An 18,509-nucleotide genomic window follows, 5' to 3' on the forward strand; every position below is an offset into this window, starting at 1 on the left:
GGAAGCAACTACTGTAAGATGCATCGTCATTCTCCACCTCATCAGTGAAGCCCAACTTTACAATGATTCTTGTCCAGATACTCCCAGCCAATCAGGAAGGCACCAGCAGCCTGATACAGCTCTGCATACAAGCCATCTTCACTAAATGCTAACGTCCACAACACATAGCATCCTGTGACTGATGTAGTTAATATGCACCACCCCTATGCATCCACCTACACCTGGAAAGTGAAGTGAATGCTCCTGGAAAGTGTATATAATAAAGTATATAATCTGCTAATGAACACTTTTTGCTTCGTCCCAATCTGCACAGTTTTGTGCCTTTTTGTGCTGTGAAGGGATTACAAAAATCCAGTCATTAGACCAAACCCTGGTTTAGTAGTATGTACAACAATAGAGAAGACTTCCCATCTGACAACCTGAAGAAGACTGAAGCAGAGAAAGCCATTTACAGTGGTCCCGTCTCTCATTGTACTGCACGTGAAACACTGAAGTGTGAGTTCTGTTCATACAGCAGTCTCATGGCAGCTTATCTCTAAGTGGCAGTTCAGAGTGTGAACCATTTCAACACCATTTTCAGGCCACTAATACCACATATATAGGGGAAGTGGGAGATGAAAAAACACCACCTCCCTTTGGTGTTGAGAAAGAGATGGTTGATTTTCATCAATTTGTTCAACAAGAAGTAACTGAATTTCCTGTAGCAAAAATAGCTGAAATTCTTCAGACTTATTGGTGAAAAATGTTGTTAGTTTCCAGGACTGATTGAATTAATGATGATGTATAATATTTATTTTCTACCATGCGCAGAAAAGGGAAGTGTCATCTATATACTGCTAAAAAAAAAAGATGATATGCTACTTTTCATTTAACATGCTACAGACACAATCTTCTAAAAGGGGTATGAGCTGTGACAGGAGCTTGTGGCTGTGGAAACGTGCTGCTATTTAAATAGAAAAGACAGAAGCTGTCTGCCACAGCACCCAGAATCACAGGTTTCAAATTGCAAATCAAACAGTTTCTTATCTGCTTGCCTGTCAGTCACTTGTTTTGTTACTGTGTTGTTCTGCTCCAAGCAGAATTTCATAAATGCAACAAATTTGAGGCATTTCAGTCTTTTTTGCGAGAGAGAAAAATCAACTCTGGGAGATATTTAAGTGCATGCTTTTCACCATTTGAAATTGCTTGCAGAAAAATAACCTGCTGAACAGTTTTCAATACGCATATGCTGTGCAGTCATGTTTTCTTACTGTGTTTATGACAATCCAAGTATCACAGTCCAAATGTTCATTGGTGTGAATAAACTGAACCACTTTGAAATCATTACCATGTCACCCTCACTACAGACTGAGGGTAAACTGCCACCTTGTGGCTCATCGCAAGACTGCAACTAGTCAGAGCAGGTGCACTGTTAATTTGGATTAAAGCTTGTAAACCATGGGGCCAAAAGAAGATCTGATGAGTCAATGTACGCAACTAATTAAATGAATGTATGTCAAGGTAAACTTAAAGAGGATTCTTATGAGATGTGACAAATGAAACTGGATTTATACTTCAGTTATCATAAATGGTAGCAACAATAAGTGTTTCAAAATGCAGAAAACTGAAAAGAGAAGAAAATAGTTTAATTTGACTTTTATTCATTGGTGAAAGGAAGACTTGAAGCAGCAAGATCTGATGAAAAACCTGGCCAAGGCACTGTCAATTTACAATATTAATTAGGTTTCACTTCCTTCTGATTCAAGACAAAATATTGAGTAGCATCTTTTCATAAATTTCTTTCACACATAATGATGCGAGTCCAAACGACACTTGATTCTCAAAAGAAGGCTGTCAATACACGGTGCTTCAGGTAGAACATACAGTGCAGCATTATAAAAGTTATTGTCAAAGGCATGGAAAGGTATCCAAAATAGCGACAACTGCATTTTTTAGCTTTCATGGCAGATGCAAGAACAACACGCAGAGACGGGCGAGACTACTGTGTACAAAATGCATCATGGTACAAATGCCAAATATTCATTCAACAAGAGAAGTCAAAATAAAATAAAAAGAAGTATTTAGCACTAAAATACATTCACTTTGAACTTGCAAAATAGTGTAAATAAATCTTTGAAACACTAATGTCTAAATATCTGAGAACAAGCAAAACCCTTTGCGTGTCTGAGCGGGAAAATGGCACGCGGTCCTACATCATGCTGATTCTAACGCAAAATGTTTTGGCCTGGTTGAAAATGCCCAGTCATGATACACTGCCTGCTTTTAACAAGAAAACACGAGGAGACCCTCCTGTAGCGTCGATCACAGGCTTCGGGTTATTGCTTGTTCCATCAGGTTGCTATGACAGCAGCAAGCTGCTCAATCAGTTTACGACAAAACACTGTTTTCTGTCATCTTTGACGAGTACTTCTAGCCTTTATAATACAAAAATATCCTAAGTGGTGTCTATCTTTCACCGTACACAATTTTATCACATCTGAAAAATCCAAATTACAAAATACACAAATGTCATTAAATACACACAGTATATCAAAAAATGCATGCATTGGAAATGGCGCCCATGGAGGACAGTGCGTCTGTGGTGACTCATTTTGCAAAGGTAAGCTGTGGTTTTCCAGTGCATGTTTAATGAAGCTGTTGACCTTCATGCATCAAATTCTGTGAAGATTCTGTGGGGGAAAAAGTCTTCTTCTGCGAAGAAAACATAGCATTTAAGATTAAACTACAACTTTTACCTTTACAGACGACTTTTCTGGCATTTGTTCACAGACAAAAGGCAACTTGACACGTGACAGTTACAGTGTAATTCCTTACGCTGCGCCGGCTGTATCAATGCAAGAAAAAGAGCAACGTTCTCACTGAAACTTAGAAGCAGAGGAATAAAACTCTTAAAGGAACAGGAAACCCAACTTCGAATGTCCAATCAGTTTGTGAATGCTGAACTGAACTGATGACACTGATTCACACTATGTATGTCGGCTAAAATACTTCCAGCTTCTTATTAAAATGCCTTTCAGACACCAGTTTTGGTTTACAGGATTCAAGATTACGTCCCATACGTTCATTTTGTCTACACTTCAGGATTGCTCTATGTTGATTTAAGAGGAAATTCACCTGCTTGAGGCTTAACAGCAAAGTTTACATTGAAGCCTTGTAGTTACAAACTGACTTGAAGGTGTTCAGAAATGTAAAAACTGTAAAAAATGAAACTGATCATGTCACCTTGTCAGCGAGGTGTAAATACTGTTTGATTTGTAACAGCTGCATTCAAATAAAAAGCAAATAAATTGTGAATGTACAGAAAATAATACTGCTCTGCTAATGCTCCACACAGACACAGGATCATAGTAAATGTTTTTGCTCTCAGAGGTTACAGAGCCTGCGGTATCAAACTACAGGCGACGGATCATTGGAGAAATATTACTGCTCGCTGTGGAAAAGCGTTGTGTGTGTACTTTAGAAATATGTCTACAGGCAAAGTGGAATTTAGATTGGTCTCTGAGCCTTTTATTTTAAAATTGTGGTCCAAAAATGTTCCAAAAAAACATACAAAGAAATTAAAAATGCTGACTCAATGTGTCATGAAATGAGGCGGGAGCCCACTAATATGCTACATAAACCCCTGGAGAGGAATGAACTAATAAAATACAGTATGTCCCTTTTCAACCAGTGACTTGCCTAAATTCAAAGTTAGGTATGATAACAAATGGAGTTTTCCAGATCCATATTTGTACATTGTGCTGTGCTTGTGCAACCGCGTCGTGTTGTGGATCTGATTTATTTGGGTACAGAGCAAACAGCTGGAGTGAGGCAGGACTGCAGTCCAGGCAGAAGGGCCCAGCTGTGTGGGCTTTGGCACTGGTGGGTGCAGACATCACATGCATTCGAACTCATCGATGCGCTGTTTGGTGTTTCCTGACCGGATCTGTCTGAGGGTCTTGTACTTGTCTCGCCCCGCTCGCATGTTCTCCGCGTGGATCATGTCATTCACCGTTTTCTTGCTCTCATCACGAGCGTTGGCCAACTCTGAGCTCAAAGCCTGGAAACACAGTCATCGCAGCGTTAGTTATCCTAGACAAAAAACTATCAGTCCAGTAATTTACTAGCAGATCAGATTCATCTCATGTATGAGCTGTGAGTGAGGACTTACAAGTAGATGTTTCTGCAGACGTTCGTTCTTCTCAGCCTCGGTCATGCGCTCCTCTTCGCTGCGGTCCTTGTACGTGGCGGCAGCGGTGAACTCGGCGCTGGCCTCGGCGCTGCTCTCGTCGTTCTCGTCGTGCTCGTTCTCCGCGTTGAGGGGCTCCTGAACGTGAGCTGACATCACTTTGTTTTTGAGCTCTTCTTTGGCCTTCTCCAGGTCCTCCTGCACCGTGGTCGCCTGAGTGAACACACAACACCAATAAGATGATGCATTACGTTTACAAGGCGCGCTACAATTTCAACTACATCCTTGTTAAGATGAGCAGACAGAGATTCAATGGATGGAAAGAGTTCTACTAACCAAACACAAGTCAAAAGCCATGCTAGCAGCTCTGAAAGGCTGTGCTGAATGCTAATGTCAGCAGTTAATGTAATGTGTAATGGTGTAACGTTTACCATCTTAACTTAGGACATTCTAACATTTGCTAATAAGCACTAAAAAGAAAGACAGGATGAGGCTCATGGGAACATCATTAGTTTTTCAGGGATTTGGTTCTAAATTAAATCACTGGACTAACTGAAACTTTGACCTGATGATGGCAGTAGACGAAAAGTTATTATGATCCATCCTGCGGGGAATATGAATGTCTGTACCAGATAACAAGGCAATCCATCAAACAGCTGTCGAGACATTTCACCGAAAGCCAAATATGTTCACCTCATGGTGGTGCCAGAGGAGAAAAACTGTGACTCATCGGTCAACAGATTAATTGACTCATCATTTCATCTCTACCCTGCTGGCTAAATATTATTATATTAATGAATTTAAACAATGGATTACACACACTAACAATGCACTTCAGCCATTCAGCATTAGAGGACAACATGTGCTACAAAACAGACAAAGATTTTAAGTATCTTAGGAAGAGAAAGTGAAAGAAGAACCGATGTTCCACTGAGACTGAGCATTGTTTTATCTCCCCTCAGCTGTGTTTTCTCTGCCTCGTTTCCCTGTTTATTGTCTCTACTACTTCATTTCTTCAATACATACAGTCAGGGTAAAGACATTTCAACAATAAAGACAGCATAAGCCACACGGGATAAGCGCCAATTATGAGTAAGACTGGAGTTTCAACTGAATGTCTGCCAAAAAATGCACAACATGGAAACCACCACTTAACACAGCAGCAATATCATAATGGTGCAGAAGAGTTAAACAGGATTTCCTTCACACGAAGACAGCCGTCACCACCACAAACAGCATGAGTCACAGCTGCCTATAAAACTGAAGGGGCCGGGCTGGCACACATGGCTTTTACCAAAAAAGACATGAGTCAAGCTGTGAGCTTTCACCCCTCCCCCCCCAAAAAAAAACACACAACAACAAGACCTCAGGAATGTCTGTCCTTGCTCTGTCACAAGGGAGCGGCTGTGTGATCATACAGAAATGATGTCTGAGGACGGGCTCGATCATTAAGCTCAGTTTGAATGCCAGTATAGCTGATCGTAACACACAGGTGCCACTGACTTGTATTTATGTCGTCATATGACGTCCCAAAGAATAAAACAGTGAGTTCACCTCAGCATTCATGAGAAAATCACTACTTTCTACATGTTGAGAAAAATGTCCATGAGTCTAACTGTCCTCTGCAATCAAAGGAAGAAGACCATTGGGTTACTATAAAGAGGGAGCAGCGCAGATCATACTTTTTGTTGCCACTGCATCGCCTCATCTTCCTTCTTCTTCTTGGCATCCTCCAGGAGGGAAATCTTCGAAGTCAGTTCGGCCAACTCTGTTGCCTAAAAAGGACGACACACAGTTTGTCAGCCATCGAACTGTTTTGTTTTCTGGTTTCAGTGCTTATGATTCGACTGACGACTGACCAGGTGCTCCTGGTTCTTCATCTGGTTCTCAGACTGTTGCAGCAGTGCCACCTTGGACTCCTCAGCACCCCTCAGCTCAGACTCCAGGCGTTCAGCCTCCTCCTGAGCTCTCTTCCTCTCCAGCTCCAGCTCCAGAGCCCTCTGCGTTTGATCCTCCAGCTCTGTGCAGACACACAGTCACACACACAACAGGTTAGCGTCTCCATTTAGTACAGCACAACGACAAGCTTTCCTTGAATACTGACGGGTCACCCACCTTGTTGGGCTTTCTTTGTCTGCTCCTCAATCTGCTTTAATCTCTCCATTAATTCCTCCTTTTCCCTTTCAATCTTTTCCTTTTCCTTTTCTGCAACTTCTCTTTTCCTCTTTTCATTCTCCAGCAGAGCTCTAATGGAAACAGAAAAAAGACACAGGATGTATGGATTATCCTGTTATACCACTTTCTACATGACAAACCTGACCCTCTTGTTGCATGATATGTTTTTCACGAACTGATTTCAATCAGAAGTCACACAGCGTGATCAAATCTACATGCATTTCTCTGACATCAGCTTGTGACTCTTACCTCTCCATCTTCTTGTGGTTCTTCTCCTCTCGAGCCTGAGCCTTCATCTGCTGCACTTCGATGGTGTCAGGTTTGCGGCGGCGCATGTACAGCTCATGGTTGCCCATGCACAGAGCCAGAATGCGCTTGTTGATGCGCAGTCTTGGAGCGTAGAATACAAAGTCCTAAAACAGCAACATTGGGGACTGTTATTAGGAGCAATACATGGGCAGATGATTTATTAATTATTTAAAAAATGTCTGTTAGTCAGAGTTAACATACAGGTGCTTTCTTGTCAATTGGTTTAATGACAAACTTCTTGTCATTGAAGGAAATGTTCCTGATTTCACTCCAAGGAAATCCAATTTTGGGCGTCATTCTGTTGAAGACAATGTAAAAACAAAAACTTACTGGTCACGCATTATTAGTACTGGTGATGATAATAAACCCCAATTATGGTGAACATATGACAATGTCAGTCATTGCAGTGTTGTGGAATCACTTACTTGTCATTCTGCTCGTAAATGTTGAGCCCCAAAGCGTCCACTCCCAACCACAGTTCTGTTCCTTTCTTATTCTTGATGCTGAAGTAGTTGACTCCGTACATCTCGAGGTCTTGAGCGATCTTCAGATACTCCATCATGGATTCCTCTCTGTGGACAAAAAAGACGTGTCTTTAACTAATGCTTCAGAGGACAAGTATAAAAGCCTGAACTGCTGGAAGCACAGGCTGGTGTGAACTCTGCCTGACCAGCACACAGACCGAATCAGACCACACTGACTCCAAGGATGTGTTGAACATACAGCAACAATGCTAAAGCAACCAAGGAAGACAATGCTGACTGAAACCTCCAAAGACCGATATTGTGACTGAGGAGAAGAGACTAAGTTTAACAGTCTCCACTCAGTCGAATCAGGTACTTCTGTGGTTCAATAATCTCTCAAATCCACACACTTCAGTCAGTCTTTTGGGGTTAAAGTGTGAAAAGTGTTGGCGAAGACGTTTCTCTTCTTCAAGTGTGTGTCAGGGGTTACCTCATCATGCCCTTGTGTTCTTCGTGCCACACTTGAATCCTCTCCTCCCACTGGTCCTTGTTGAGTTTGTGCTGGTCCAGAACTCTGAGAGCATGAGACATCTGAGTGTCAGAAGTCATACAGATACACATGGCTCATACAAACACACCTATGGGGTTGAAAGCTCTTTTACCTCTGAGGGAGCAGCTGTTCACTGGACAGATATCCTGGTGTGTGAACTTCCTTGTTGTAGTCGCCGTACTTGGCCTGCACGGCGTAGGAGGCCAGCAGCACTGCTGTCTCTGGAGGACAGTAGATGTCGTCATTTAAGATTCCCTCCTTCACCTGCAGGAAGAACAGCCGCTGTGTGGCGTCCTGGATTAACTCCTCCGACACATCCTCGGGGTAGAACTTGGCACGGAACTTAAACAGCAGCGGGCTTTCCTTCCTCACATCCTGGGCTGTCACCTAAAATAAAACGTGACACGGGTGAGGGGTAGAGGTTATACTTCTATAAACAGACTTGGGTTCAACAGAGTAGTTCAGTCTTAACAAAGAAGGGCAAAGCATTGTTGTGAGCAAACCTTCGACCTCACCTTCTTGTTGAGCTTGAGCCATGTGGAGAAACCCTTCGTGTCCTGGTACTGGAGTCCAAAGTACCAAACCTCCCGGAGCCCAATGGTCTTCACAACCTTAAAAACATAAAGCAAAAGTGTGATCAACGTGCTACCAAAGGATGCTATTTGCTGTTTGATTGTGCTACGCTTGTTGTTTGTTTCGTACGTTGTTACACCGAACGTGTCTAATTAAGTTTGATTCAAAGGTTTCGTGAAGCGTGTGACACTGATTAGTTTCTCATACCTGGTCAAAGAGTTGCTTCCCTGTTGTATTTGGCTGAATGGCGAACTCCAGCTCAGCATCCATCGTGGTGACTCTTACACTAATCTGAGGAAGAGAGCAAGTTGGAAGAATGAGCGATTTTTTTTAAACTGAATCAACATAGACACCATTTTGGATACAGTGAATGCATCTCTCATATATAACTGTGACAAAATGAACCTTCAGTTTCTTTCAAAAAGAGAGCTTCATTATTATTTTGGCAAGATCAGAAAACTACTTTTTTTAACGTCAAGTTACCAAATGTGGTACTATTAAAAAAAAACTTGTGCCACAAGAGAAAATAAAAGATGATATAATGACATATAACTCTACATATAGCAGTTTATCAGCTGATATTAAACTGTTGGGGAGGTTTTGAATAAACCTGGCTGTGCACAAACAGCAAAGGTGCACAAAAGATCATCTCCTCCCTCATATCTCCCACACTGTGTACTGCAAACATGCCAATCTGGCTCTGTCTCAGTACAGAACTTATCTACAGGAAGTAACCACATCCTCTGGTAGCCGGGCCCTGTGAGGCACCGCTGCGAAACACTGAGCTCTCGTGAGAGTCGCCTACATCCTGTCATGTATCAAGCAACCTGTCCGCTTTCTGCTAAGCTATCTGCCGCAACATGATCAGACTGTGTGAAATGGGTTTAATACTCTTCAGGTAACACGCTTTGTTGCAGCTGGCTATTGAGGCACTCTTCATTTAAGTGACTTGAAATGTTTGTGTGCTGCAAAATGATGTGTCAAAAGTTGAATATATTTACTTAACCTTAAACTCCCCCTCACTAAGGTCGCTGGACTTTGTAAACTGACCATGTAGGCATTTCTCATTCTCCCTGTCCTCTTAGAGATGACGAAAACAGCAGCATTCATGACTACTGGGAAATAACTGTGCAGGCTGAGGCCCACGCCTGCCCTGAACAACAATGGTATGCATTATATCCCAGTTGCGGGGCTGATTAGAGTTGCGTTCTTTCCTATTTATGTCAGCAGGACCCCATTTACTGCTCAGGACACTTGCCTTTCTGGTCACTTCCTGTCATCACATAGCGAAACCTACAATCTGGGCCTACACTGAACTCTGACACAGATGTTGACTAGACATACCACTCTTAAATCTGACAATCGTGAACCTCAGTGAACATTTTTTCCATCGGTGCAGACAAGAGTTCAGATCATGACCACCCTGCTGGGGCTTAAGCGGTTTCATTTCCTGACTCAGAATGGCTAATGTTGCATGAAAAAGGAACTACACGCATACATTTTCTGCTTGGTTAGGGTGTGTCTCTCATGGCCAAAATTCAAAAAAACTTAACATGCTATTATTAGCACATGCTCGAAAACAGCCCTCTCAGGCCCACGTGCTATGTTTCCATGAGTTATTCTTAACTGTTTTTATCACACCTAAACCATACTCAAGAAGTAAATTCTTCAACTTTTTAACCAGCCACACATTTAGAAGCGTATCTAAACACCAATTCTGTGTCAATCTTGTATTTAATCATTCGATTTTTCAGCAAGCTACTGGCTTGTTGAATGACCTATGTAATGTGACGTTTTTTTCAAGGAAGATCTTCCATTGTTGTTTTTAATATCCTCATTTGCTTTACCCTTACTTAGACAGCTTTGTCCTACTGCCGCTATTGGCCCCAGGGGAATCATAAAGGTCTCATCTGCTCTTATGTTAGTATAAGTGGCCTCTGATTTGGCAGACCAATGTATTCTTTGTGACATGGCACAGGCGTATCATTTTTAATCAACAGAAAGCTAATGACTGATACCAAATCATATGATATATTAACTTTATCTTGTAGAAAAGTATATTAAGATTTATTATTTAAAAATACTAAGTATTCAAACCAGCCGACGGGAAAACAGCACCAAGGTGATTTACAGCGGCTCCAACCTCTGCCAAGTTTGAATGAAGTGTGTTTTACGACGAGCTAACCTGGAAATTAAGCTTGTAAACTTGAATTCAGAAAGTGTACGGTTGTATTTTTAGTTTAATAAGGAAAATAGGTGTAAGAATATTTAATTTCTTGAGATTCTGTGCGTATACTTTGTTCATTAGACGAAAAGAAGCAAAGAAAACTATCAGACTATCACCTGTTGAACACACAGTGGTATTACAAGACAGGACGGGCTGGGGCTAGCTGGTTAGCATGCTAACTTCAGTAGATACCTCTGCAGCGCAACACATGGACATCTTTGACATAACATCAGAAATGTTCATTTTTTGAATGTCTGAAACTAGAATTCACACATTGTACCTTTAGGAAGCCTGTCCAGCAATGTAGAAGTTAAACCAAAAGTGAACCCGAGGAAACATGCCAGGTCACCTTGCCAGAAAGAGGAAGTGAAACGACTGAATCTCACAAAAAAGGTGATTTAAAGCTACAGCCCCCAGAGCAGACTCAGTGATGTAAGTACAGTCAAACAGACTTTCTTCTTCACTGAGACGCACTTTGATCAAACATCACATACTGTATGTACGAACATCCTTATTTGACAAAGTGATTAGTCACAGGAAAAACATTCACTGGAAACCCTTCTCAACCCAGCATTTGGTCACCACCCTCAAATTCCCCCACCAGTGTTATCTCAGTGTGCTGTTCACAACCACAGCCTATCCAATCGAAGCCAAAGACAAGAAAGAAGATACCGCTAAGTGGTCTGAGGAGCAAGACGGAACAAAAATATTGACCGCCAGCATCCTTATGTATGTGGATGACATGACGTGATCCCATCGCAAGCCGTGCTTTTAAAGAAATACACCAAAAGAAACTATACACATGATGGTTGCTACATCTGAGTCACGCCTTCCACAACAGTCACACAGGGTCAGCAACGAAGGTCAACAAGTCTTTAACAATGGATCCCTCCTTGGAACTACAGCAACCATGGTAATGACATCCACCACCACCTGACTCACATCTTATCTAAAAGACAAACGGTGGATATCAGAGGCAAAAAACAAAAAAACAAAACATGATCTACATTAGAGACATATGAAAGTGAGGGTCAGATTCATTGCAGTCAGGCGGAAGGTGGCATGTATAGTTAGTATTTAGCATTTAACAGGATACAGATAACAGTAATGCAAAGCTGACTATGAAGTGTGAAAACAGCCTTGCTGTGATAGCGCTTGAAGCCAGTAATACGATGGAAATCATGTGAAAGACTTGTGAGCAAGACAGCAAGCATGCTTATATCCTCTAAAGCCAATACACTAATAATATAAGGAGCACTGCAGAGAGCCAACAGGAAAGAGTCTATGCCACACAAAACATTTAGTATTTAGCAAGTAAAAACATGGGTAATCTTATTTCAATGGATGTAATTCCACCACCTGTCTGTCAGAATATTTAGATTAGCCTGTGGTTGTGTGCTGAACATCTCTTAGCATGATACTGAAGAAAGCCCACGGTCAAACAGAGCAAACCGGGTGACAGGAAGAGGGCGGATGGTGAAGATGAGGTTTCTCTGTACACAAGGGACAGTATACATGAGGGTAAAGGGTCTTCTAGATCCCTTTCCCACGACCGCTTTTCTTAAATGAATCTAATGTCAGTACAAGCACAGCCATTGTGGTAGAGTCTGCTGTTTCATCCTCTCCAGTCATCTCCATCCTGCTGATTGACTCTATTATCTCTTGTTTACTGTGTATGTTCCCCTGACTTGTCACCAACTTGCACACCTGTCCCACATCACCCCATCAGTCCTGCTATTTTATGTTCCCTGGTTTTGAAGCACTTGCTCTATTCTTCATTCTGTTGACACTTTGCCTCCTTTTTTTATCCCTGCATTTGTTTGCTAACTGTTCCTGCCATCGTGCTGCCAACTGTAAGCCTACTGACCAAGTAAGGACTGTTTTATCCCTGCTGATTCTGTCTGCCAAGTCTGCTTTTTAGGTCAAATCCTGCTTTACTGCCACAGCTCTATATGCAAATAAATGAAGACCAAACAAAAAGATCAGGCAGCAACGTGGAGGCAATAATGCTTGTCCAAATATGTTCTCCAGTATACATTTTTACAGACCTAATACAACTTTTCATAAACCCAATTCCTGGCATAGTTCAATCTAGCATACGTACTTTAGCCGGCTGCCCTGTTTGTCTGGTGTGTAGCAAAGATTTGTACTCCTTGTGGATCCAAACCGGCCCCATATTTTAGCAGGCCAGTTGGGTATTTACTTCAAACTTTTAGCCAAAGTGAAATGAATCCTAATTTGCACTTTCTGCAAATAATCACAGCCATCTGAAGCAGATCCAGCTGGTCTGTGAGGAGTATGGACTGTCAGCGGATCCAGAGCAGAACACATTTCCCACTCAGGCACAAGATGTCCGCTGATACAAACTATCAGCTCCTCTGTTTGCACTGTGCAGTATTATGTTGACGAATGCTCACTGTGGTGATTTGCTTATACTACTCTTTTTATTATGTACACAGTTTGAACGTTGTAATGAGAGCCAAATAATAATGATTTATGCAGTCATTGGAACGTATAAATATAATGTTATTCTAATCTCTACAATGGATCTTAGATCCAATGCAAAACATTTGATGATTTATTCCAACAGCAGCTGAAGAAATTGACAGAGGATCAATCTATGTGCATATAGAAAGTCAAATACATGAATAACAACAAAGAACTTACTTTCAGAAGTTTGATTTTCTCACAACCTCCACAGAAAACATTGAACCAGCTATTTGGACAAAAAGTTCCCAGAAGTTCTGTCCACCACTGCTGCCTCCGCACACTGTTAATCTGCTCTGCTATGTGCACTACGGACTCATTTAATCCCCTGCTTGCATACCTCTGGGTCTTTCCATTTACCATTTCTCCATAGCCACCCTTGTTAAAGGTTTGGTCCCCTCAACCAGAAAACTGCATCTGTCATGATTTCTACAGAATGGACTAAAATGGTAAGTTCTGCTCAGGTTTTGTGTGATAATAACAGGGTGTTTCTGTTTCTATCTGTGGATAAAAAAGGTATTAATGTGATTATGTTGTGAATACACGCAGGCGGTCCGCTGTGCTAACAATGAAGTGGTTCTAATGTTCAAACAGCAAGTAGGAAAACAAGAGAGAGGACTGCTTCTGCTGTTCAGGCCCTTCGGCGATAAAATCAGTGAAGTGGAAAAACACGTTGTTCTGTTACAACCCTGGGTCAGATTTTAGCAAGAAAACCCAACAGAGTATTAATTTTTGTGTCTGTTTAGTGATTGAGAGAAAAATGACCAATTTAAACTGATTTTATGTTAACTGGAGGTGCTTCTTTAACAAAGCAGATAATGAGTCATCATCACAGCAACGTCTAAACAATCTATACTAACAGCTGAAATGTACACTAACACTTTAAAACCTGACACACGCAGACCTGCAGTAAATCCTGGACTTGCTGCCCTGCTGTAAGGCAATCTAAAGTGGAGCATGGCATCTGAGGACCACGCGAGGGGAAAGCAGGGAGGAGAACAGCCAGACCGTGATGTGAAAGTCCATATAAGGCTGCAGGCAAGGAAATTACCAGAGAGGAACTGATGTAAGTGCAGAAACCTTGAGTCACAACAAGACTTCCTTGGGAAACTGAAGCACTGCCAAGAGAAGTCCGGCGAAGACAGAGTTTCTCAATAGTTACTGCTTTCGTGAAGGCTGTTACAGTCAACTAAAACGCTAAATAATCTCAAAAACTTGGTCATCAAAACAGTTAGTGGGAAAGCTTTCGAACGCTGTGAACCTTTTCCGTTCCGAGCTGGTCTGCTGTGGACGTGACTACAAATCGGGTCCATGACTTTCACTGTGCGCAGTGAGCTTTGGATCATTTGCTGAATCAGTGTCTGTAGCTTCCTCCTTTCATACGCTTTGTCTTCTGCATCTTCATATGGCGCCACAAGCTTGATTAAAGGAAATAGACCATGGCGTGTTGTGAAACCAGGTCTGCATTTTTAACCATGTGATCGCAGATATCGCCGTCCCTCAGGTGCAACAATTCATCCTGTTAGGGGATGACTTCACACTCCACCAGCACGCAGTCTGGTGTATCTGCTGCATCCCCACAAAGAGGACAATATAACTGGTCTTGGTGGCCCCTAGTTTATATTTTTCAGAGGCTGCTTGTTACTGAACATAAGCCTTATTGTCTGACATGTCAAACAATCCTTTTTGGTCATCATTCATTGTCCCTGTTTATTTTGAGAAAATCCTGCCGCTTCCTCTTGACCATCTATTCTGTCCTCTACCAGTTTCCTCTTCTCCACCTCTTTAGTATGTACAGCCTAAAGTCTGTCCCACACAGCTGCACTTTCCCTGCAGTCTCCCTGTGCTTGTGAGCCGATCATGGCTGCCAAACTGCTTCTTTTGAGGCCCCCAGCTGTTCCTTCAGTAGCTGCTACACATTCTATGGACGACTACTCTGGTGCTGTTGAGGCTAACAGTGTCCCAGCTGTACTGTGCAGAGATTTGGCACAAAGACCGATGCTGACGTGAAGGAACACAAATGAGGAGCATAGTAAACAACTGCATGGAAAAAATACAAGCTTCTGTGCTGTAATCATCAATAGTAATCCATTGTTATTAACTGCCCCAAAATTTTACTAGTTAATAAATTACTTATACAATCTTTTTGGGGAAAGAGAGGGTAGTGAAGGCTCTTTAAGTGTACACTTTAAATGCCAGGATATTGTCACATTTTTTCTCGCTGACAGCTGGATAAAATATCGCGGAAGTGCTGGCAGACATCATTACAGGACCCCCAGCACCGTTTGTATCTCTGTTTAGAACTTGAGTTCACAAGTGATAAATATACATGCATTTAAAGTATTTACAGTGAGCCTCTGATATTTAATTACTGAAAGCATGACCTAGTATCACAGTGGCCGAGTTAGAGGCTGCTGCCCAAAATAATACAGTTTTGATATCATGGGGCAAATTCTGAGTCTAAATCATGCACCCAGGGCTGAGATGCACAAGGTACATAGAAAAAAAAATCACCAGTGGTTCAGTCAATGACACTGTCTCCACTGTGCCGTCTGAGCAGCTTTGTGCTGAGCATCACCTTCATGACACAGACCAGCAGTGATTCCTCCTGTAGCATGAATTCCTCTAATTGTCAGACTGTGGGAATCACAGCTCAGGACAAACTGTGGAGAAGAATGCACAGTTCACACTTTCTATTTTGTCTCCTTTACTCAACAAGCTCAACTCGAGCTTTCATCGGGGGCTAAGACACCACTTCCACTTCTGTTTGCCTCTGACGAAGGCGTGAGCCATTGAGCTTCGTCTACTGTACTGATATTTGAATTAAAGTGTGTGCGGCCCTGCTTCTCTTTGTTCAGCAGCACCAGGACAGTTCTATTAAGCTTTGGGAGCTTCTTCATTTGATATCGCAGCCCAGAGCAAAAATGTGGCCTCTTCCCTTATCAGTGCTCCACGGCCTAATAGTTCTCAGTGCCTCCCCTTGTGCCACCTCCCTGTTTGAAGTCAGCTATTGCCTCAGATTTGGAAAACACACTTGGCCTGAATGATAGTTCAAATCCCTCCTTGTTGGACCTGATTGAGGAGGAGGCCTTGGGAGGACTAGCTTGCCTGCTACTGCAGGCCACACAGCGGCTTCCGCTGGACGCCGAGCCCCCTAATGTGATTTCAGGCTCTTCAGTGGCGGAGAGAAGTTTCTTGCTATCGTAACAGGGTGTTGCACAAAGCCCGAAGGCCTAAATGAATGATATGATTAAAGGCGCTAATTTTAATGAACAAACAGGCGGGAGCGCGCACGCGCACACACCTAACGGAAAGTACCCCAGTGATCCTCGAGCGAGCTGGAGGGATGTAAAAGATTTAAAAATAACATAAGTAGTAACACAGAGTGAATTATGGCTGTTCAAAGCTGACTGTGAAGAACCGGAGTCAAACAGTACGGCCCAATGGACATTTTACAGAGATAATGGACAGAGACAGGCAGACAAAAAGACGGTAGTTTTTACATGATAACGTTAATGCAGTTTGCATTCTTACCGTCTTCGGCATCTTTCCGTTCTTTTACGTCCGGTTCAGGTTTTATTACAGAAAAAGGGCCTCTTAAATCAGAGCAGTAAGCGAGAGCAGAAGAAAACTTTTTCCCATCAGAAGAACGGCGCTAATCAAACGGCTTCCCGGCGCGAGGAAGCTAACGTCACTTTCAGCTTCAGTACGAAGAGCTGTTTCCACCCTGACGCTCGTAACACTCTTTTTTCTTTGTTTCGCCTTAAAGTGAAATGGACTGGAGCTTGATTTCCTGCTAACGGTACCCCCGACTGCAAAAACCACACCCAGGCCGATGACAGGACAGCAGCCAGCCAGACTGAAAGAGAGGGTTCAGGCCAGCAGACTCCGCCCGCACGAGCCGCATCATCATGGCTGCGGTGAGCTGCCTCTGTCCGCGCGGCCCCAGAGTTCAGCTGATCCACAGGCGACTCACCGACAAGGACTGCTGTGAGCATGTTGGAAGGATGCAGAAATATGCAAGTACATCAGCAGGCTTATCAGGAGGTGCATTAACTATGAAAGCCTTAATTTTCAACAGTATAATCCTAAAATCCTATGAAGTGGTTTACATGGAGGAATTACTCATAGGCTTTTCTACCTCTTGGCATTTGCTTCATCTTAAGTAAACATGTCTAATCTGTATTTCTAAACAATATATTAATATTTACTTAAAATGAACACCTCTGACATGGTGATTTAAACCCAGTGGACTTGCTGTACATCATGTACTGCATGTATCATGAAAAGCTTACTTATTATGGCTGTGTTCACCTTTTCAATTCACCTTCAATTCAATTCACCTTTTCTGTTTCAGTGCAGACCTGGTGGCCCCGACAGAGACCATGTAAAGGACAGTGCAACGATATTGCTCATGCATCCAGATAAAGAGGATTTCAATTATGACAGATGTTTCTGCATGTTTTTTTTTTTTAAATGTAATTACTAGAGGTAAACAGAATAATTTGCCTAAACTCTGAGTTAACTTCACACTTTTCCTTCGTAAAGTTACAGTATAGTGACTTGAATGAAACCTTTAAAGGATTAATATCCTGGATCCTGCAGTGCTCATTGAAACATATTTGCCTCTATCAGATGTTCAGAGGCTGACATAAACTGTGCTACAAAATGTTTGCCCTCACCATAACAGAGAGTCTAGACCGGTTTATCATGAGAGACAAGACCTCGGGCCTCTTGACTTCAGCTAGATCACGATGACTCATCAAACTATACTTTTTCCCACTGCTCAGTAAACCCAAATATGTTTTCTTTGCCACAAAAAGTGCATTTTTCTGTGTGTGTGGGACATAAATCTGCTTACACAGTCACATTGTGGGGACTCGCCTTGCTTATGGGGACAAAACGCAAATCCCTATAATACAAATCATTAAATTTTAGGGTGAAGACTGGGTGTGTGTATGTGTGTGTGTGAGAGAGAGAGAGAGAGAGAGAGAGAGGGACATAAATGTTCGATGCTCTGTAACTCCGCCTGAAGCTTTCTGCTCACACCAGATGCAGAATTTGTAGTCATCTCGGTCAGAGCTGCCCCTCTTCTTTTCTTTGCAGCTCAAATCATTGCAGTCACAAATTTGCTTCCCCAGCGACCCCTAGCGGCACTGTAGATGATTGCAGTCAATTCACAGCAGGTTTTCAACTGTATTAAATTATAATATAATAATAATAATAAAAATACAAGAAAACCTGTTAAATTACTCTCCAGAAATATCTCAAGTGACAGTATCATGCAGTATTTTTTTCTTTTTTGGGATGAACAATTGAACTGAACTACACAGACAACGCTGGATGTGTTCTTCATCTATCCCATCTCACTGATTATTTGGTGAACAGCAATTTTATTTAATTCATAATCAGTTAATCAGACCATACAAGTAGCTCATTTTAATTTCTATATATCTCAGTTAACAGGTGTATTTTGTCAGTGAATTCATGAAGTACAATCTTGGCTTTTCAATGCTATGAAATGCTATGCTATTTCACATCTAGACATTTGCTTCC

At 42.1% G+C, this 18,509-nt stretch overlaps 2 protein-coding genes across 2 annotated transcripts in view; both read right to left on the reverse strand.

Moving 5' to 3' along the window:
- Window positions 1–18,509, reverse strand: part of gab3 (GRB2 associated binding protein 3) — a 192,046-nt gene that overhangs the window by 140,294 nt on the left and 33,243 nt on the right. The window lies entirely within an intron of this gene.
- Window positions 1,621–16,918, reverse strand: LOC139344538 (moesin). Its single transcript, XM_070982807.1, has 13 exons — window positions 16,488–16,918; window positions 8,447–8,530; window positions 8,182–8,277; window positions 7,779–8,053; window positions 7,607–7,690; window positions 7,078–7,224; window positions 6,854–6,950; window positions 6,593–6,756; window positions 6,284–6,414; window positions 6,028–6,188; window positions 5,851–5,943; window positions 4,151–4,381; window positions 1,621–4,039 (listed from the first exon to the last, which is right to left on the reverse strand). Exons 1-13 carry the CDS (start codon window positions 16,497–16,499, stop codon window positions 3,875–3,877), a joined length of 1,740 nt encoding a protein of 579 aa, XP_070838908.1. The 5' UTR covers window positions 16,500–16,918; the 3' UTR covers window positions 1,621–3,874.

The sequence above is a fragment of the Chaetodon trifascialis genome, chromosome 16, assembly GCF_039877785.1.
Source record: "Chaetodon trifascialis isolate fChaTrf1 chromosome 16, fChaTrf1.hap1, whole genome shotgun sequence".
Taxonomy (NCBI): Eukaryota; Metazoa; Chordata; class Actinopteri; order Chaetodontiformes; family Chaetodontidae; genus Chaetodon; species Chaetodon trifascialis.

Bases quoted from the DNA above. Each gene is read 5' to 3' on its own strand.
- LOC139344538 (XM_070982807.1), bottom strand. The intron at 7,225-7,606 runs GTAACCCCTGAC...TTTTGTCCACAG, and splicing joins GAACACAAGGGCATGATGAG to AGAGGAATCCATGATGGAGT. The intron at 6,415-6,592 runs GTAAGAGTCACA...TGTTTCCATTAG, and splicing joins AACCACAAGAAGATGGAGAG to AGCTCTGCTGGAGAATGAAA.